Below are 22,179 nucleotides of genomic sequence, written 5' to 3'. Positions count from 1 at the left end.
CAGAAAGAGCCTAAATGTGCATTTTTTTTTTAAATGCTATACAAGAAGCGGGTTTGCAAAATCTCTGCAGTGACCTTGGGCTAAGTTGTAGCCAGCATTTCTGATGAGGTTCTTAACTCGAGGTGCATGATTCTCCTTTACCACTTAAATTAAGCTTGTTTATATTTCTATCTTTTGATGCTGTTACACTTTCTCTGCAGTTTTATTAATAGCAATAACATATTGAGCAGCCCTAGTGTGACCAACACTGACCCAATCCTGCAACCACTTACCAAGGGAAGCAAGCACCCATTTAGTGTTTCAGGATGTAGCCCTTTCACAGTAAAAAGATACAGGGCTCTTATTCCCACTCTCATTGAAGCCAATGGAAACACTCCCTAGTAAGATTTTACCATGAAGTCCTTTCTTTTCAGCTGATGTAAGTCAACATAGCATCACTGAAATCCATAGAGCTCTAATCATTTGCACTAGACGATGATCTGGCCTGTATGAGTACCAGGTCCTTGTCTCCAGACTGCCATGATAGCCTATTAGGGAATAATCTGCTTTTGCCACAGGCCTTTCTCTCTCTCATCATGTAGCAAGAGGCTTGGTCACAAAACCATTGAGACAAGTCTAGTTTTTGCTGCCTTTAAAAGTTGATGTGCTCATGTACTCACTCTCAGTACCAAATTAGAAAGCAGTCTCATGGTAGTAGGGAGAGTTAGATTTACCGGCCCTCTCTTTAATGTCGAGGGAGAAGGCCATTCCAGTTTGAGAGCCTCTGAATATATCATTTTCTGGCTATTAATGGGGGCCTTCAGGGACAACTCTCAGCATTTTGATGCACAGACAAGGCCTGCTATGGTTTACAAGCCTGCAGGTTGGACTTCAGATTGAAAGAATTATGATAGGGATCGTCCCAAAGAATCACATTGGCCATCAGCTGCTCCTTGAAAAATGTTCATAGATTATCATTTTCCTAAGCAGTGCTTTGTTTTTAGGAATATCCTGAAAACAGCTAACCTGTTTCCATCATCTCTGAAGTTTATCCTCCTGCCTTTAACTCTAAGCAAATAAGATCTGCTTTCTTGCTGTTTTTCTTGTATCAGGAGAAAAAGATCTCAGTCCAAATTTGCTGCTTGTTCAAGTTGTCCTCGATCCACTGAAGTCAATGGAGCTATGGCAATTTCAACCAATTGAGCACATGTTTTATATCCACTATGTAGAGTTGGGGACAAGTGTGCAAAAAGGAACTGGTTTTGGTAGTTCACGCTGGTACCCAGCCATATCAGACCCCAGCAGATTTTAGAGCAACCTTCAAGATGCTCTTAATGCTAATGGTGGGCAGCTGGTCCTGGAACTGGCACACCAGCTGATTATAGTCAGATGATGAACATACGCCTGAAGTGCAGCCAACTAATGATGTAGCCAACCTGCGAAACAGGAGACTATTGAGTAGAAGGAGGGATATGATATAACATTGACCATGGCATTAGCAAGCTCTTGCTATGTCTAATTCTGGTGACTGTCCTTTAAGAAGGAAGCAGACAAATGGGAAAGTATTCACAAAAGAATAAATCAGAGTCTGGAAGCTGTATCTTAAATGGAGAGACTACCAAAGCTGTACTTACACTTATCGACAAGAAGGTTGAATGCTAACTTCTTCATAGTTCAGCTATTTAGAGATTGGTAGATGTTGCTATGGTCAGCATCGCAAGACGTGGCTGAGGGTGAATCTACACATGCAATTAATGTGAAGCAATAAACCGCAGCGCATATCGCCCCTGAGTTTAGTGCTCCCGGGCACCATGTTTGCATGTGAACCCAGGACTGCAAGCACATTGAGATGGGTCAGAGCAGCCCTGGTTGGCAGAAGGTCTGGGGGGGTCAGCCTGCAAGTGCAGGGCTGCTCTGACCTGGCTCAAAATGCCATGGAGGGGCTGGCTGGGGCATGAAGGGGGCTCCAGTGTGGGACTAGCTGGCAGGTAGCCCCCATGCTGAAGCACTTTCATGCCCCAGTCAGCACCGTCAGCATCTACATGTGCATTGCTGTGCAGTACATAACACCGCCGCCGGATAGTACTTGTATTTCCAAGTACGAGCCCACAACAGCATTTATTAGTTTACTGCAGCTTTATAGGGTCGCACAGGTAGATGCGGAGACTTTACTGTGAAGCTAATTTGCTCTGCAGTAACTGTCACGTGCTGATGCACCCTGAGAGACCTTTTTACAAGATTTAGGCATTTAGCTATATCCTGTTGACTTTCTAGAAGAGAAGGGTATCATAAGGTCTGTTCAGTGACTGTAGGCTGAAGCTTGACCAATTGAGACTTGAAATGAGATATGAATTTTTAACACAATAATTTGTCTAGGGGACACAGCAGTTTCCCTATCACTTAAATCTTTAAATTAAGAAGGCCTATATTTCCTAAACACGTTTTATACCTGAATCAGTAGTTACAGGCCTGATATAGGAGGTACTGAATGAAGTTCTCTGAATTGAGCTATGCAGGAGGTCCAACTAAGTAAGTAAAGTTGTCCCTGACAGCCTTAAAATCAGTGAATTTACGGACAGGACATCCTTCAGCTGTCCAAGGGGGTCAGAAGATGATCCTTAAATTCCCTTGGATTCCGTGAATTAATTGTCTCCACTGGGAGGTTGCACTGGGAGGTGATAGATAAGATGTTTGTGTTGGCTCTTTTGCTAACAGGACTTTTCTGATTTTTCTCATTTTTGGTAATCAGGTAACCCAAGGGAAAGATGGAAAGGCTCCAGGTGTCCTGCCACCTTGATGCAGTAGGGTCAAATCCAATGTACCCTGATCTTCAAGCTGTCCCTCTTTAGGCTAACTCCCAGTGGGTCACATCATAAGAAGTGCTGAATCTCTGCAATTTATGATAAATTCTTGGGGATAGGGGTGTTTCTGGGTATCAGACCCTGTCAGATTTTAGCCCAGGGACTTCCTTGCCTGAGGAAAAAAACTAATGACAAGACTAAAAATTTGGCCCATCGTATTGACAGATAACTACATTTCAGAAATATTTCCTTCGTGGGGCCAAATTCCCTTGGTGTGACTTGGAGCAGGTCTATTGAAGTTCAGGCAGATTTTGCCCACCAGAGGGTTTGGCCCTGACATATCTGCCACAGTACCACACTAAATCCCTCACATCTAATACCATCCCAGTCAATATAAATTATTTTTTTCTGGCATAGGCTGATTTGAAAGCATTACTGCCTGTCATTGCAAATGAGCACGTGCTTAGCAGTTGGCCATGGAGGTGCTTGGAAATTCTCCCATAAAAGAACTGGATTTGACTGCAACTTTCCTTTTTTTCCCCTCTTTTCTTTCCCTTCTCTAGGATGCCCAGGGATGTGGGATAATATTACATGCTGGAAGCCTGCGAGCGTGGGTGAAATCGTCTTTGTCAAGTGTCCTGCATTCTTCAGAATTATTAACTTTGAAGATGGTAAAGTGGCTTCTCCTTTTGTTCCTTTGTTCCAACGGGTGGGTAGATAACTGGTGGATAACTGCGTGAGTGTGTGTGTGTGCATGTGTGTGAAGGAAAAATGTCACAGAATATGAGAAAAGAAAAAATCACCATGGCAGCAGACAGATGTGTCCTTAAACCATTTTAATAGGGGAAGGTCACTTGTTGCTTGGGGTAAATTGTTCCAGTTTAGTTGTTACAGACATTTGCTCCTTCTGCGGTATAAATTAACTAAATTGCTGTAACGTGAACCCTGATTAAAACCACTATAGGGATGGGCAGATGTAACCGTTATATTGGAACATGGTATGGCAGTATAATTTAATGCAGATCAAATTGTTACATCTCTCCACACTCTCCGTCTAGATAGGAAAGAGAAAGCTCTCTCCTCAGATACCCATTATAGTCACTGGGAAGGGTGATGGCATATCGAAGGGTCTGCTGCTTGCTGCTAGTACAGGTTTAAAGGAATAGTTGGGAGTAGGGGTGTGCAAAGCAGGCCCTATTCAGTTCGGATTCAGATTTGACCTGAATCAGGGAGAGTGATTCAATTAATTGATTTGGATCGCTGTCCCCGATTCAATTTGGCTGAATCCGAATCTGAAGATTCGATGCTGATTTGGAGAATCAGTGATTTGGACGTAAACACAGCTTTAAAAGTTTTTTTCTACATAGCTTGAGCTAGCAGGCATGGCTCGTGATCACTGTGATGTGGGGGCACATGAAGCATCCCACAGGAGTGCAGGGGGGTGCCACGTGCTCCGCAGCAAACCCAGAAATGGACTGGAAGTACTTCGGGTCCACTTCCGGGTCTGTCAGGGAGCGCACTGGGGGGGGCCCCCCATGCTTCTCTGGCTTGGTGATTGGCTGCAGGGGGTCTCCGGGTACCCCCCGCAGACCCAGGAGGCATCAGTTGCTGAGCCGGGGGAGGGGTGCAAGGGGAGTTCCCAGCACACTCCTCGGCGGACCTGGAAGTGGACCAGAAGTGCGTCTGGTCCACTTCCAGGTCTGCTGCTGAGCATGCTGGGGAGCCCCCCGCACTTCTGTGGGATGCTCCATGTGCCCCAGTATTGCAGCATTCACGAGCTGCCTGCTACCTAGAGGTGAGTAGAAAAAACATTTAAGGCTGTGTCTGTATCCAAATTTCTGAATCTTTCCATATTTCTCCAAATCGATTCAGAAGGTTCTGATTCAATTCAGAGAGATTAAAGGGTCCTCTGATTTGATTCAGATTTCGAGATTTGGCTGCCGATTTGGGCCGAATCTCTGCTGAATTGAATCAGGGACCAAAGCTTCGCGCAGCCCTAGTTGGGAGTATGGTTTAGGGAACCTGTTCAGTGGCCAGTAAAACTGTTAGGAAGAAATCTGCTCCCTTCATTAGCTCCAGGTCAGGAGTGGCTGTCTTTATATGCTGTCAGGAACTCCTGGCTCCCTGTAATGAGTGTAATGCAGGCAAGACCATAGTCCTTCTGTCTCACACATCCATTGGTCTAGCCAAATGGCTGGCCAGGACATTGTTGTTTCTTCTCACAGTAATCAGGTAACAACTTGCTTTTTTCTCACAATGTTCAGTGATGGAAGGGTTAAATAGCAGCTTCCCCTGAGAAGGATACTAACAAAATTCGGTTTTGATCCCTGTCCCTCTGCAACGAGCATGCAAAGTTCCACATTTCCTAGCGTGCCTCATACCCCCCAAAAAGACACATGCCTTGGTTTTGAAAGGCAGAATGAAGCAAAAAAAAAAAAAGACCTTTCCTTGATGAGATCTATGGCAGCAGGTAAGTGGCAGTAAGTAACTGAGTAGGGAGCTCAGTGTCCTCAATGGGCCTTATTTTTACCTGTCACCTTATTTTCACTTCTCCCTAGTATTGCAGTAAATGCCATTACTACATTTCCTTGTTTATATGGTGTACCCCAATCTCCAGCAGCTGATTTTGGGGGAAAGGGCATGTGTTGTGTATGAGAGAATATAGCATTTTTCCATGAATATCCATAAATGATAAAGTCCAGGGATGGATTCAGGGGTGGGAGTTGAGGGGTGCAGTGGTACAATTGCACCTCCCCTTTGATTCCTGCTCCACTCAAAGTTTAAAACCAACTGCCTGGGAAGGGCAGCAACATTTCTATTAAGTCAATGTTGATAGGGTCAATTGACTCTGTGGCTCATTGTCATCTCCCTGATTCCTGCTAATCTCTCCACTCTACAGGTGTTAACGGCCCTCTTTCACTTTGAACAATCTTTATGTGCCGCTATTCAAACTTTCTTTTTTTTCTCCAATGTTGCTGTCTGTTTGCCATTCCGGGTACTGCCCCTTCCATTTCACAGCCCAACAGACTGTGTTTAGCTCTATATAAAAACCTTATTTCAGGTGTTATCATATTAACTCAGGTGTAGAAATGACTGACAGTGACGTATTAGAGGCACTACCAAGTCACTCAAGAAGGCTAGCTTTTGTTTTCTGAATCTGAAAAAGAGACATACATTTAATTTAAATATATTTAATTATAATTTAATTATAATTAAAAAAGTACATTTAATTATAATGACTACAGGACCAGTGACACCATATCTTTTGATTATTTGGCTATTTTTTCCTAGTTTGTTGTGTTCTTTAAACATAATGTATAATCTAGCAAATTAGCGCACATTTTAATAGTTATATTTCTTTTTGCTCTGATCTTAAACAGAATAATTTAGTGCTAGGCCCCTAGCATATTAGCAAAGTCTCTGGTTTCTCTTTAACTGGAGAAAAATGTGTTATGTTGTAGGCAATGATGTGCCACACTTTCTGCAGCCCCCCTGAAAAAATCCTGGATCCGCCCATGGTAAAGTCCATGTTTTTAAGGATGCACCTGCAAACATTGTACACACAGAGCTTGGCATATGTGAGCCTGCAACATTTCATGTGCTCATATACATCCTCACTGTGTGCATGCTTTGGAGATTTACCAAGACATGGAACAAGCATGATTACACTTGTGCCAATTCATTTGGATTTTAACTGACCAAAGAGAGTCAAGTCCTTGGTTTTAGTATCCCAACTAAAAATAAAGATCAGTTCTGATGGCAGCACAAAAGCCTCAAGTAATGTTGGGGTATTGGTTTATTAGTGACTCAGAGCAGTAATGAGTGAATCATCAGAGCTTAGTGATGATAGAAAAATAACATGCTGGTGTTTTAAGGAATTCACCATCAGTCCAGGCAGAAAAAAAAATATTCTCCCTCTCTCTGGGATTTTGAGCTTGAGTCTTGGACATGCATCTACATCAACCTTATGCACATCGTTCAGCTTGGCTGCCAAACTACTTCAGGTCATCTCCAAAGCAGCGAATACATTCAAAGGAAAGTTTTCTTCTCCCCGCCTCCCTCTCCCTGCTCTGCACCCAGGATTCATTAGTGCTCTCACTCTCCAAGCAGAAGGCTTTTATGTTATTTATTGTGCATCAACAGATGGCTGATTTATCATTTTCTTCTGATATAATTATAGCAGCCTGCTTTCAATAGAGGGGCTGTCTCACATTCCATTCAAAAGCCCCGGTTCGGAGTGGTTTGTAATGCGCCTTCTTTAAATATCCTTGAACTGAAGTTGGCAGTATACAGGATCTGCTTTTCTTTTTCTTTTCTGTTTGCAAATGCAGTGCTCATGGATGTTTCTGGCTTGACAGCACAGAGAACATCCTATTTACCCACAGCGCAGGCAAGCTTTCCCCACGCTAACCTCCCCCACAGACCTCTCCAGTCTCCCTAATTTCTAGTGGCATCAGACAGTTAGGGTGTGCCACTAAGCTGCGGTACCTTCTAATTTGCATGTGGAAAATGCCTTACGTCAGAAATAAATATATGGGGAACTGCAGTGACAAAGATCTGTTTGCACTGAAGACTTGAAACCCAAGGACTCCCGTGCAAATGCTTTTGCATCCTACTTTTTTGATTTTTGTTATACAGGTGGGCTTTGGAAAGTTAAGAGCTCAACCCTGAGCAGGGGGGCGAGAGGGTTGTCTTGTATAAAAACCCATCCCCCCTTGTGAACAGGGTATGGAGATCAACTAACAAAAGGGCCAAGAGTAACTCTTGAAATAGCTGGTGTTATGCCATAGATACCTGTTCACCCACCAGATTAACAGGTAATCAAATAGCTTTGAGCTCTTTAACAACTAAACTGATCCAATTTTCATTTTGCAATACTAGCCAAGAGGTGAAAGGATCTAGGTCCCTTACCAATCCCTTGAGTTGCTCATACCCATGTGAGCTCTTGGCATCAGCCAGTGTTTCATTAGGAACCCCTTGAAAATGTCACATTTTATAGCAAGGTTCCATTAATAAAGGTGTTCATGCAGAATTAGCAAATGCTTAATCAAGTGTGAGATGGTTATGGAGTCCAACATGTTACTAGATGCCTCTAACTATCTATACCTCCATCCACAGATGTTCTTATAATGGATGAAAGCATGTTAGAGCCATCAATAGTAATTTATGGTAATAATTTATTAACTCTCAACACATCATTTACAAATGAAACCTTATTACAAATATCTGGCCACATTCATGGGCTTAATGTATATTTCAATTATTTTGGCTTATATATCCGGGCAGCAGCTCTGCAGAAAAAGACCTGGGGGTTTCAGTGGACAATAAACTGAATATGAGGCAGCAGGGTGCCCTTGTTACTGAGAAGGCTAACAGCATACTGGGCTGCATTGGTAGGAGCATTGCCAGTAGGTCAAGGGAAGTGATTATTCACCTCTATTCAACACTGGTGAGGCCATATCTTGAGTCCTGTGTTTAGTTCTGGGCCCCCCACTACAGAAAGGATGTGGACAAATTGGAAAGAGTCCAGCAGAGGACAACGGAAAAGGTTCGGGGCTGGGGGACATGACTTGTGAGGACAGGCTGAGGGAACTGGGCTGATTTAGTCTGGAGGAGAGAAGACTGAGAGGGGATTGAATAGCAGCCTTCACCTCCCTGCAGGGAGGTTTGAAAGAGGATGGAGCTGGACTGTTCTCAGTGGGGCAGATGACAGAACAAGGAGCAATGGGCTCAAGCTGCAGCAAGGGAAGTGTTGGTTAGATATTAGGAAGAATTTTCTCACCAGGAGGGTAGCAAAACACTGGAATAGGTTACCTAGAGGTGGTGGACTCTCCATCCTTGGAGGTTTTCATGACCTGGGTAGACAAACCCTTGGCTGGGATGATGCAGTTGGGGCTGGTCCTGCTTTGAGCAGGGGGGTGGACTAGATGTGACCTCCTGAGGTCCCTTCCCACCCTCCTTTTTTATGATTCTATCATGACTGCCATAGGAGTACATGAATAACAGCAACCCAAAAGATGAAGGTGTCCACATTATGTTGTGATATTAATTTATGGCAGTATATTCATGGTAAAGTAAAAGCTAACCAATAAAACTCACATCTTGCAGGGGCCTGGGAATTATGATGGTATTTTCAAATCTGACAACAGCTTTAGCTATGCAACTTTTTTTTTTTTTTAATTTCCAATCTAAGTGCCTGGTAATACTTGCATTGGTTTGAGTTGGGGCAGAGTACTCTTTGTTGCTGAGCATTTTTTTCAAATTTCATATTATCCATTATCTTCCATATGAAATTCTTCTCAGTCTTCCAAGTCCCTCTGTTCCCAGGATACAGCAGCCTAGATTGTTTTATATTAACTAAGAACAGGAAAGAAAGGGCACAAAAGATCATGTCTTAAGTTGCACTCATCTGAGATTTGCAGAATAGCTCCCAACTCTCTTGTGTTCAGAGTAGATTTAAGAGAAAGCCAGACATCTGAGTTGTTGCCCTGACAGGATCCCAGCATACTGCATCTCTTCTGCAAATAGATTTATGTGACTCCATCCATCAAGTCAGGGAAGTTATTTTCAATTGAGTCTTTGAGGCGAGGTGTAATGTTGCTGTTCATGAAGATTTTCATAGCAGAGTTCCCATTCTGACTTGACTGCCAACACATCCTCGTTTTCACTACGTTCTGAGCATTTCAGAGCATCTTCTCTAAGAAAATGAATTGTGGTGATGTGCGGCAAAGCTGTGATGCTGCAGTGCAATCTTATGAAGCCAGGTCAAGAGACTGCAGTGAAGCCTCTTGTCCCCAGTAAATGCAAGTTAAAGAGCTGAGGTTCTGGGTAGAAATGTTAGTTTGCTCTTTTTCCTATTTTTCCCCATTCAGTGAAAATGCTACATGGCAATGAGATCTATTGAAGGCCAGAAAATACTCATAACTCTCTGCTTTGCATGATTGAATGGTTTTGAGATGATTAACCCCATAGATCCAGATGAGAGGGGATTTGATAGCAGCCTTCAACTACCTGAAGAGGGGTTCAAAAGAGGATGGAGCTGGACCGTTCTTAGTGATGACAGATGACAGAACAAGGAGCAATGGGCTCAAGTTGCAGCAAGGGATTTTGAGGTTCGATATTGGGAAGAATTTTCTCACCAGGAGGGTAGTAAAACACTGGACCAGGTTACCCAGAGAGGTGGTGCAATCTCCATCCTTGGAGGTTTTTTAGCCCCTACGAGACAAAGCCTTGCCTGGGATGATGTAGTTGGGGCTGGTCCTGCTTCGAGCAGGGGGGTGGGCTAGATGTGACCTCCGGAAGTCCCTTCACACCCTCATTCTCTATGGTTCTGTGATGTGAGTGGCAGCTGGGAGGCATTGTTACCAGATTTGTACATCACTTTGGGGTGTGCTCATTTATTAGGGATACGTTTCTAGGGTCTTTGTAATTCTATCAATGTGCTGCTTTTGTACTTGTGTTTCTATACGGAGCTGTATATCTCCCTTCTGCAAGTCCTCACCCCCAATGGAGCTATCTTGCAGGACTCAGTTTCAATGTGGCTGGGTTCCTTCAGTCACCAAATCAGTCATACACAAATACACACAGATTAATGTGACACACCTGACCCAGCCGAGTTGATCAGCATGGACAGGCTGACACCTTATATGCCAGGAATCAGTTCATCAGAGCAACAATAAACTGCAGTCAGACACAAGCACACAGGCAAACAGAATACCTCTGAATCCAGCTGGGTGTCCAGCTGACACCCTCATGGGCCAGCATTCAGTTCATTAGGGTACATCTGAGCCAAACTGGGTCAATCAGCCTGTACAAGCTGATCCCCTTCTGTGTTTCAAACTCAACACGTCCCAATCTTTAGCCTCTTGATGAAAAAACCCTAAAGTATTTTTGGGCTTCACAGGGATCTTTAGCTTAGGTAAAAGAAGTGTTGCTGCAGAGCAAGTGGGGAAGCAAAAGTAAAGAAGGAAAAATACACTCGGTTACCATCAGTTTGACTATAAAAGTTATTTATTGTGAAGTATATGAAATATATAATGGTACTAGTAGTAATAGGCATGCAAAGGAAAACAAACACAAACAATTACATACTACCCTGGTTTCACTAAGTATTTGGGGAAACTTAGCTCAAGTTTAACTTAATACAATTCAGGTTCAGAAATCTATACCTAGGGAGAAAAAAAGAAAAGGGAGAGAGAGCGAAAGCTGGGGTCTCCCCAGTCCAAGGCACTCAGGTTCCAGCACTGACAGGTAAAGTTCGCAGCATGATCCTTGAAGGGTGACGATCTGTTTTTTCCAGCTTCTCGAGAACAACAGTGGATGGTGTCAGAGAGATTTCTCCTCTTGAAGCACAACTTTCTGCTTTTTTTTACAGATGTTTATACCCTAAGTTCAGCTTCTTTAAAGCATTCTTTTAATAGTGTAAATAATTGTATTTTCTATTGACAAGGGGTTACCTGGTTTGGAACATCTCCACAAACTGATTAACAACCAGGAAAAACATAAGTTTTTAGGGAGTAACCAGACACTTAGGAGCAAGCTTGAAATTCTTATGGCTAGCAGATATATTGGATGGGATACCTCATTGTTTCTTCAGAAACAATAGATAGCTTGCAGCATCAGGGTTTTGTATTTTTACCTGTAGTGAACAAGCCTCAGCTTAGCATGACTTTTCCTGATCTTACTAAAAGGGATTGATTACTTGAAGTGTTCATAAACTTTTGTGGGGAGGACTTCCACCAGTCATCCTAGGAAAAGTATGACAGCATTTGTGGTCAGGGCTCCAACAGGCTGGATGCTGTAATGAACCCTTAACCTTTGTTCAAATGTTGCCCGTACCCCCTCTGACTCAGTCTCTTGCCTCAGCATTCCCTAACTCAGCAACCGTGTTTTAGTCAACCAAGTTTAACTAGACCTCCCATAGTGGGACCAGGGAATGTACGGCCCGAGATGCCCATTAAACTTTACTTCTGCTTAGTTCTGGGTAGCTGAGGTGTGTGTGTGGAGGGGAAATGAAAAAGTCCTTTGTAAATCCAGATTAGAACTGGTCTGATAAATGCTGAGCTGGGTGTGTGTAATTGTGGGTTGATCAGTATTAGGAGCACAGACTCCCCATCATGCAGTGCTCCCCTGCTTTTCTGATCCCAGAATTCACTGCGGTCTTTGCTTCAGGCTGTCTGTTCTCCATCTCCCCTGTAAATGAATTGTCATCTGGTTCCATCTCAGATGCAAATGAGACCTAGGGCAGTTGTTTCACTCTTGTCACCCTTATCTGGAGGGCTTTAGGTGTGTCTCCCACTGCATCTTCATTGTCTTTCGTAATCAGTTCTTGTTCAGGTAGAGGAGGGAAGGGGGGGGGCGGAAATCTTTGTGAGTCAGACGGGCCACGTCCTGTGCCAGGGTTCCCCAAGAACACAGAGCTGAGAGTTAACAGTATGGTTAGGATTTGCGACAGGGATTGTTTGTGTTGGGGTTTGAACAGGGAGGCCGTGTTTGGAGGGGTAGTTGGAGTTGTCAGATTTTGGATTGTTTTTTGGGGTCCCCTCTCTGTGCGCTGTTTGTTTAAGGTGGGATAGAAATCTGATAAATAAATACAGTTACTGCTCTAAAGTATGGCCATTAATGGAAATGAGATCCTTTCCACCTCGTTTAACTGGATTCTAGGATTCCATAGCAGAGAGACAACTTTGTATTCAGTGGCTAAAATTTGGTGGCCACATACTTTCCTTTTATTGCTGTTATCCACCTTTGTAACTCAAGTATGATTGTTTTTGTGTATTTTAACTTTTACTTGATCTGGAAGCAAGAAAGTACTGGGAATTTGTTCTTCCACTGGAGGAGATGATGAATTCCCTTTAAAGCCAATGGGAATTACTCATATTTTGCTATAAGAGATTCAGGCCTCAGGTTGTTTCCAATGTTTCTGAGTTGCATTAGGCTTTGGTACTTCCTGGACACTGGGATTGGGTGTCTTGATTAATTCTCTTGGATTAAAGAAGTCTTCTGTGGCATGTCTAGCCTCTTATACTTTGAAATTCATTCCATTGAGACTTCGTAAAACTGGACAGGGAAACATTAATGAAGGAGTGTTCTCTGTCATGCCTGTCTTTCCCAAGACCAATGCTCTATGGAAAGGGACCCAATAAACCCAGTAGGCATTCAGGCTAGGGACAGACATTACACATAAACCAATTTAAGTGATCAGAAACTGGTTTAAACCTGTAACAGAACAGACATTCAGTGCACATAAACCAGTTTGAAAATGGCTGAAACCGGTTTGAGATAAACCTGGTTGAATGTAGTATCAGACTTACCTGATTTGGCTCACACCAGGTTATGCAATGTCTGTCCCAGATGTCTTGCTGATTTAAGATAAACCAGACTCCCCCACATGGTCTCTGGGCTGGGCAGAGCTCTGTTCTCTGCTCCAGTGATCTGGGCTGGCCCCTCCCCTCTGCTCTCTACCTGGAGCAGGGGCAGGGTATGGCCAGACTCTGGCCTGCCATGGCCCCTGAGGGAAATTCCTCCCTTCATCCCCCACCTCCACTGGCAAACCCTGGGGACCGCAGCTGTGGTTTGCCATCCCTATCCTCACCTCTCGGGCTTGCCTGCAGCCAGGCAGGGACAGAGTTAATTCCTCCCTCTGTCCCCCAGGGGTTTGGCAGCAGTCTCTATGGCTTGGGAGGGGATAAATTCCACAGCATGTCCCAGAGGGTGGGGATGGGGAAGGGACAAGCTAGTCCCCTGTGTGCAGACCTATGAGCCCATAGCTCAGACCTGCAGGACCAGACTGAGAGGTGGGAAGTGTTGGCAAAGACCTGACAATCTTCACACATGTTGGAGATGTAGTTAAGGGAAGTTGCAGACATCGTCACCAAAGAATGCAGAGAGCTACATACCGAAACAGAGCCTTTCTGAATGCCTGGCTGTAAGGAGACAATCTGCCCTCAGGATTAGTAAAACTAATTCTTGTCTTCCTGGTTTACATTTTAAATTAGACTAAGCTGTGTATGCTGTGTTTTACTGGGCTATGTCTTAGCTTAGGTGAAGACTCTTGGTAGTTCCCTGTTGTATGCTTTGTTGCTGTATTCAATACATGGTTGAGAGAAAGGACTTTTTCCCCATCGCCACACCTCAGTCTGGCAGCAGCTGCCCCACTTCCTGGCTGGTGGCTGGCATCTCATGTGCTGTGTTAACCCCGGCTGGTGCCTGGCCTGCCCTCTCCACTCCAACAGGCAAGAGTTGAGAGACTTGGAGGGTGTCTCTCTTCCCTCCCCTTTGTCAGTGGCTGGCAGGCATGCTGTAGCACCCCCCAGCTCCTGGCTTGAGCCACTGCAGGCATGTGGCTGCATTTCCTTGTTTAACAGAGAATATCTGTCCAGTTATTAAGCAGTTTAAGCTGTGCAGCTTAAACCAACCTACAAAGAGTGAATCAATTGAGGCTCAGGCTTTTTGAATGTCTGTCCCTAGCCTCAGAGAATGCTGCATGCTGCAGGCTATTTAAATTCTGATGTGGGTAAATAGACACCAATATTCTTTGTATTGCCCAAGTTGAAAATAGTTCAGACTATTTGCCAGCTAGGGCTTTTCTTACGTCGGCAGCTTTATAGTTTTTTATTGCTATAGAGAGGAAGAAAAGATGACTATTACAGATCAGAGATTTTAACAGCAATAAAATGAAGCCAGAGAATATACACTTACTTTCTGTTGAAGCTGGAGAAGTAAGCTAGAAACAGTCATGTGGGCACTGCAGCAGCTTCAGACTGGAATCACACGTGACTAGCAAATAAGCATGGCCACAGAATCACCTTAGCTGGGGTCTGGATTTCGAGCCCAAATATTTTTCTGCCATGTTTGCTTTTTCAAGCTTTTATCAAGAAAACTGACAAGGGAGGCTAACTCCAAAGTCAGGGAGCGCACACACACATACATATATATTGCTAACAGAGAGGCTTCAACTGAGCTCCACTAAGGGGATAAAACATAGGTGCTATGTCTACATGTGAATTTGACTGAATAAACTCTGGTGCGATTTGTGCCAAAATGTATTGCTCCCAGGCACTGCATTTACACATGCACCTGGGACCGCAGCATGTTCAGGTGGGTTGGAGCAGCCCCAGCTTGAAGGGGTCCTGGTGGGGTTGGCCTGCCAGCCCGGGGCTGCTCTGACCCAACTCATTGTGCTGTGGAGGGGCTGGCTGGGGCACGAGGGTGCTGCATTGTGGGGCTAGCCAGCAGGAAACCCCCACTAAAGCACCCTCATGTCCCAGCCAGGTCTGTCAGCATCTATACACACATTGCTTTGCATTAAGTAACACCACTGCAGGATAGTAGTTGTATTGACAAGTACTAACATACAGTGGCACTTATTAGTTTTCTGCAGCCTAATAGGGCCACCCGTGTAGATGCTGAGATTTTGCTGAATTAAGCAACTCACAGTAAATGTCTCGTGTAGATGCATCCAGAGAGAAGTGGTCTTCTAGGAATATGGCATGTGAGTAACCCCATGTTAAATTTGACATGAACCTCTTTAGAAGCAAAATCCAAAAGAAACCCAGCCAAAGGTTTTTGGTTAGCTTTTAAAGTATCTCCAGCTAGAATCTCCTTCAGTATTCTTGCCTAGAATTGGTCAAGTCCCAAAAAACTATTCTTACTCAAGAGAGAAGGGCATAAATTCCTGGCTAATTAGAGACATTAAAGAACAGGTTGTGATTCCAGGTTTTTGATCGGGGTCCTCCTTATGACTGTTCCTTTGAGTCCTTTGGAGAGACAGCAACATTAAGTCTTAACAGACAATGCTCCTCTCCAGCTGGCTTTTATTGCTGGTAATTTCACAGTTTGTAGACTATGTTTTTCCCCAGCAACTATAAAACAAGCAGGACTGCTTGAAAGTCAGCCTGACCCTGCTTCTACAGTATAAACCATTTTAATCTGCGGTGGTAGTGAGAGGGAAATAGCATAGATAGACAATGTCTGTGTTCTGGTATAATTTACAGTGGCTGTATTCCAATTTTACTGGGATCAGGAAGGGACACACTTGGACCTATCCTAGGTAGCTGCATGCAGTATATGGTTATTAATGTGCCTTATCTGCAGGTGATGGAAGTTGCTTGCCTTTAGCAAGTGGCTTCCCCAGGGCAGGGGTGGATAGATGACACCTAAACCACTGCAATCTCCGATGGAGTGTTATCTCTGATATTGTCTGGGTTTATTCTGCACACGGTTTGGTGAAGATATCCTCGTTTAGGAGCTTGAAGTTTTTGCCCACGTCTTTTTTTTTTTTTTTTTTTGCACTGGTGCAATGCTGATTGAAGTGGCGTAAGTGTATAGTGTATACAAGAACTAGAAGTCAAAAAATGAAATGAGTAAGGCAACCCCCGCATAACATTGTTTTGCTTAGTGTTATTTTGCTACAGCTCTCATGTTAAATTGATACCTGATTCCACTTAGTGCTCAGCAACTTCCGTTATAACGCTCACGGTTGCCATCTTGGGTCATTAAAAACACTTGTGGTCGCCATCTTGGGTCGTCAAAAACTTTCGGTTTCACATAATGCTAGTTTTGCTTAATGCTCGGTTTTTCAGGATCCAATTAAGAGCGCTAAGTGGGGGCTGCCTGTACGTAGGAAGTTTAAAACTAACAAAAGGAAGGTTGGGTTTTTTTACACAGCATGTAAGTAAAGCATGAAAATCATTGCCACCAGATGTGGAAGCTGACACTATAGTCAGATTCGAAAAGGGATTGGATGCATTCTTGGAGGAAAGGGGCATCAATAGCTATAGAGCCTGGGAGTGAAGGATACAGCCCCTGAATCAGAACTTCCTAGACCTTAAATGCTGGAGGCTGCAAGTCAGAGAGGAACAGTGGAAAAATCCCTGGTCAGACCCAGTTCACTCTCCCTTTCAGCATCCACACTCTGACATCGTGTGACACAGCAGATTGGGAAAGATAGACTTATGGTTGGACCCAGTAAATGGCAGTTCTTATGTTCTTATAATCTATTCAGGATACATCTCGGTATGCAAGTCCTGACCTCACCCCCTCCACCCCTCCATCTGTCTTGTTTGGGCAGTGCTGTATCAGGACATGTGGTTCCCCATCATTTGTGGGACTGCAAAAGCTCTCTATGCTGCCACTAATGCAGAACGAAGAGTGAGGCCTACTACGCATTCCTTATTGCTCCAATTCACCCTACCTAGAAGCTAGAAAAGGCTAGTGTGCGAGGTGAGGACATTTAGCTGAGGGCAACAGATGATTGTAACAGGCCACAAAGCCACTAGCAAAGCTTTTGACTACTGTTCACCCTTGGAGAACGCCACAGTTCCTCCCATCACGGCTTGAGGTTGTAGCTGTTATATGCTGTGAGGGTTCACATACCCCTTGCCTCGCACTTGGATGGGAAGTAATACATGTATGACTTTCCATTCTCCTCCCTACATGTACAACCTGGGAGTAATCATGCCATTTGCCTTTGAGGAAGATCGTGTGTTCTTGCTCATTTTCCCCTTCCCTCATATTCTTGACACAAGAGTGCTAATTTTTTCCACTCTTTATGGTGGCTTTTTGTGATGTGGGAACTTCACAGAACTTGCCGGCCTCCCTTCCCTCCTCATTGTACCAAAGAGTTTTGCAAAGGTCCAGTTTCATTCAGGCAGGGGGTTAATTCACTTCAATTAAACTGTCTTTGAGAAAGGACTTTTTCCCCTTTCCTCTATAGCACCTATTCTCGCTTTCCCCCTATACGGTTGCCGGCAATGTCTTGGACTGTGTCTGCTGTGATCCTAGGGTTTGACTGATGTTTCTGTGACAACTGGCCTCAGAGTAAGAGATGTACATAGTTTTTTTTAATGATTTTTACCATTTCAATGGTGACCTCAGTCCTCTGCTTGTATCAGAGCCTTCGATTAAAAAAAATAATGGTGTGCAGCTATTTCTACCTTCTTCCGTTAGCCCTACCACCCCCACTATAACACTTCCTTGGTCTTGTGGAGTCACTTACCCTACATTTTGGTGTTTTAGCCAGGTTTTAGTCATGGTGTGGTAAAAACACAATCTTCTCAAGCTGACCTCTGCGATGCCATGCCATCAGGCATATGATCTGGATGAATCCACTTGCAAACCTGGTTTCTTTTTGCAGCAGTACCCCTGACTCGCTGTTTTGCCTTTTACAAGCCACTTGATTTTATTGTGCCTTAGTTTCCAAGTTAGGCAAAATGGACTGGAAGATGCTCCCCAGCTCTGCAGTGATAATTTCATAGATTTCATAGACATCAGGGCTGGAAGGGTCCTCGGAAGATCATCGAGTCCAGCCCCCCACCCAAAGGGCAGGAAGTCAGCTGGGGTCATAGGATCCCAGCAAGATAAGCATCCAGTTTCATCTTGAAAGTGTTCAATGAAGGCGCTTGAACCACCTCTGGTGGCAGGCTGTTCCAGACCTTGGGGGCTCGGACCGTAAAGAAGTTCTTCCTTATGTCCAGCCTGAAACGATCTTGAAGTAGTTTGTGACCATTCGAGCTTGTCATCCCTTGGGGCGCTCTGGTGAACAAACGTTCCCCCAGATGCTGGTGGTCACCCCTGATAAACTTGTAGGTGGCCATCAGATCCCCCCTGAGCCTGCGCTTTTTCAGGCTAAAGAGCCCCATAGCATTCACATAAGGATGTGAATGCTAGGACTGACCAAACACCTTGGACATGGGAAGGGAAGGATGTGGCAAATGCCAAGGACAATGATTCCTGACATTTAATCCCTAATTTAGAGCACCCCGTGAGGGGTGTGACAACAGGTGGATCCGTGGCAGTGGGAACAACTGCAGGGACTTTAGCGCAGAAGTTTTAGAGCCTCGGCACCTGGTTTGGGTAGGGATGCTCCTGCATCGGGCAGGGGGTTGGAGTAGATGACCTCTGGAGGTCCCTTCCAGCCTACTTCCCTATGATTTCTAGCCATGCTGAGCTGCTGGTTTCTGCAGAACCTGATCACAAGATGATAGCAAGGAGCCAGTACATGAGTGGCTTTCAGAAGATCTGGGAGGTGGAAGGGGAGGGAGTTAAAGTAGTCGGAGCGTGTGGGAGAGTTTGCATGTGTGGACAGAGAACACTGCAAATGGGAAGGTGGTCATGGAGGGAGGCAAAGATGTGTGTAAGCAGGTGAGGGAAGCAATGAGGGCAGCTTTGCAAGCCCCAGAAATGTGGCTGTGTGTCTGGCCCACTGTTCCTAACTGCAGCATTGCCAGCTGGCTAAACACATGGTCTGGTGCATAGGAGCAGCCTGAAGCAATGGGAGAAGGAGAAGAAGGCACCCTGCAGAGAAGCTGCAGAGCCTGTCAGGAGACACGGTTCTGTTATTTATTAGCCAGGTGCTAATTAAGTGCTACTCATCCAATCAGCGCCACACAAGGCACAGAAGGAGACATGATTGCTGCCCAAGAAGCTAATGGACACCTAGATAACAGCATAACAATGCCTGTAAAAAGTATGTTCCCTTATTCTCTCTGTCTGTCTCTCCCCTGACATTTATAAGGAGCCTGACCCTGAATCCACTGGAATCTGCTGGCATTGCTGTTGTTTTAAATGGGCTCAGCATCAGATCTGGTTAAAGTGTCACCTTGTCTGGGCTGGTGCACCAACCTATAATACTAAATATGGGATTGTTAGTCTTCTTCTTTGGCCGTCTCTCACAGTTAAGGATGGTTGTTTTCCATGGTTGTCTTACCTGTGGGTCCAAAAATGGCTGATGAGGCCAATCCAGGATCGACAGACTCTGTTGCAATGGATTGTGAGTATGCAAAAAAAAAAAAAATAACAACAGGTTATTTTGGGGGCTTGGTGAGCTCTGAAGCCCTCTGTTATCATCTTCAGAGCCTGCTGTGCCTCTGAAAAGGGTTAATCTTATGTTCTCCTAGAAAAGCACAGGAAGGTGAGATCAATCAGTGCCTCTGCCAGCTGGCAGAGAGAGCAGCAGGGAGAAAGTTGGCATGAAGATGCCAGTCTAAAAATTCACTGAGGTTTAAGTGATTATTATATATTGCTTCTTGGCCTTAGCTTGGAAGCTTCTGTTCCCTTTCCCTGCAGACACAACTCGAAACGTAAGGGCCAGTTCTCTGCCACATCTTTGGCATTTACTTGGCACTTAGGCACCGAAAGGCAGTCCTGTCCTATCCTGCTCAACAATTAGCACACCTGCTTTTGTAAAATGGCTTCATCTTCTCCTGAAGATTAAATCACAAGAAGCAGCAAGGAGGAGGAAGAGCTACCTACCTCTTTGCATTAACAGCTTTTCCAGGATCCAAGCCAGGTGAAATTGGATCCTATATAGGCACCCAACAGATGAAATAGGATATGACCCTAAATTTGTTGTGCATCTGTGGTATAATGAGATTGTTGTGATGCTTGGATTTTAGCAGGGCCATGACTTTTCTCCTCTGTCAAAAGTTACATCCATAAATGACTCTTCTTCGAGTAGAATCGTTGTGTAGTTAATACATGAAACTGGGACTCGGAAGATCTAAATAGTGCTGTATTAGAAATCAAGACACGTGGTTCCCCATCGTTTTGTGGGACTGCAAAAGCTTTCTATGCTGCTACTAATGCAGCAGAAAGCATGAGACCTACTACCCATTCCTTATTGCTCCAATTCCTTATTGCCTCCTCTCGCTAGGAGCCCATGAAAAGGCTATTGCGTGAGGCAAGACCATCTAGTAGGGCTGGTCAAATCCCACGTCAAATTATCCATCAAACTATATGTTGGACAAATAATGCTTTGTCTAACAGGTTTTGACTTTGATGTAAAAGATATGAATCATATAAACAATTACCGATATTGCTTACACACATTATTCAATGGATACTAGTCATCAAAGCTGGCTATAGCTAAAATTATGCCGCAATTTGCTGGGCTCACTATGTAGATTTGAACATAACTCATTAATGCAAGACTTGAATTGAAGTATTTAACTACTGGTTATCAATCTGAAATGCAAACGAAGAGGAAATACTATCTGTTTGCTTGTTTTTGAAAATGCTTTCTCTGTAGCACCTTTGATGAATCTAACCCATTGTAATCAACTCAGTGCATTTCCTCTGATCCATTTGAGAATTTTAATGCCCTAGGACTTCCAGTGTCAGTGTCCTGAGAATAATATAGCAAGAGGAATGGGGTGAGAGCCAACATAGTGAAACTTTGTACAAAAAAGGCATCACATCAGCTTTGGTACAGGCATTGTCAAGGTCTTCAATGCAATTCTCTCTCAGCCCGGGAGTTTCAAAGCCAAGCTGTGCCTTCTTGTAACCTGCTCTGGATGTTTGGGGACTGATCCTCCCTGCCATTACATCATTGAGCACTAGTGCAATGCCATTGATCTCTCTCTGGAGTCGTAGCGACCTACCGCTGAAGTAAAGCAGTGGTAAGTGAGCCCCCCCGCCACCCTGTGAACAGCTCTTTGGGACATCGTGTTCTGCACCCGTTCTTTATAGGCTTTGCAGCCAGAAGGAAGCGGCAGCCAAGGAATGTGATTGCATCTCTGAATCTATTCACTCTCCCCATTGAAAATAAAATTATGCCCTTGTCCTAATGAAGGGCTGAGAATTTGATCCAGATTGAAAGAATGGTGGTGGTACAGTGCTGGGATCCCACACGTACCCTTGTGAGAAAAATATTGTAACGTCCTAAAGCCCAAATGTTACCCTCTTTGAAAGGATAGCTGGGCCCAGTCAGCAATCCCTGAGTTCCCCAAGTTGCCGAGGAGAATGGAGGGTGCTTGGTTTTCCCTTTCTTGTGGCTTTGCTTATTGCCATGTGGGGCTAGAAAGATTTTTCTCCCCCTACTGTTGCTACAGGTGTTAGGGGGAAAAGGGTTGCCTTCCTCAGAGGCATTGGGTGTTGGCTGCAGCCAAGGCTGGGGATTTTGGCTGGGGGGTGCCAATATTCCTGCTGGGGCTAAAACCCAGAGGGTCCTGGTTAGATGCTCAGGGTCAGATCAATAGCCACATTTGGGATCAGAAAGGACTTGCACCACATAGATTGGTATGGATTGGGGAGGGGGGAGTTGGCTTCTCTGTAGTGAGGGATGTGGCCTCCTTCCTTGGATCCCATGAGTGCATTTTGATACCCCCTGCAGCAGTGGGACAGAGCCATTGTCCCCCCTGCTTTACCTGTGGTAGATTAAGGTGCTCTTGGTGTCTTTGGACAATATGCCTTGGAGTTGTGTGTGTTGATTGTGTAGTTTTAGTGGTGGGATAGACAAGGACCTGCATGGGATGACATGGATAGGGATGATCCTGCCTGGAGCAAAGAGCTGGACTAAATGACCCCTGGAGGTCCCTTCCAAACTGACTTGTCTATAATTCTCTATTCAGATTTAAGCTATAACCCTGCATATGTATATAAGATCAACTTTTAGCACAGG

At 44.5% G+C, this 22,179-nt stretch overlaps 1 protein-coding gene across 1 annotated transcript in view; it reads left to right on the top strand.

Annotated features, from left to right (window-relative positions):
• Window positions 1–22,179, top strand: part of ADCYAP1R1 (ADCYAP receptor type I) — a 133,500-nt gene that overhangs the window by 53,383 nt on the left and 57,938 nt on the right. Inside the window, exon 3 of the mRNA XM_025206814.1 lies at window positions 3,344–3,451. Within this exon, the coding sequence (XP_025062599.1) occupies window positions 3,344–3,451 (108 nt within the window). The remainder of the gene's footprint in view (window positions 1–3,343; window positions 3,452–22,179) is intronic.

This window comes from Alligator sinensis, unplaced genomic scaffold (genome assembly GCF_000455745.1).
Source record: "Alligator sinensis unplaced genomic scaffold, ASM45574v1 scaffold531_1, whole genome shotgun sequence".
NCBI lineage: Eukaryota > Metazoa > Chordata > Crocodylia > Alligatoridae > Alligator > Alligator sinensis.
This window is presented reverse-complemented; position numbering and strand designations above follow the sequence as displayed.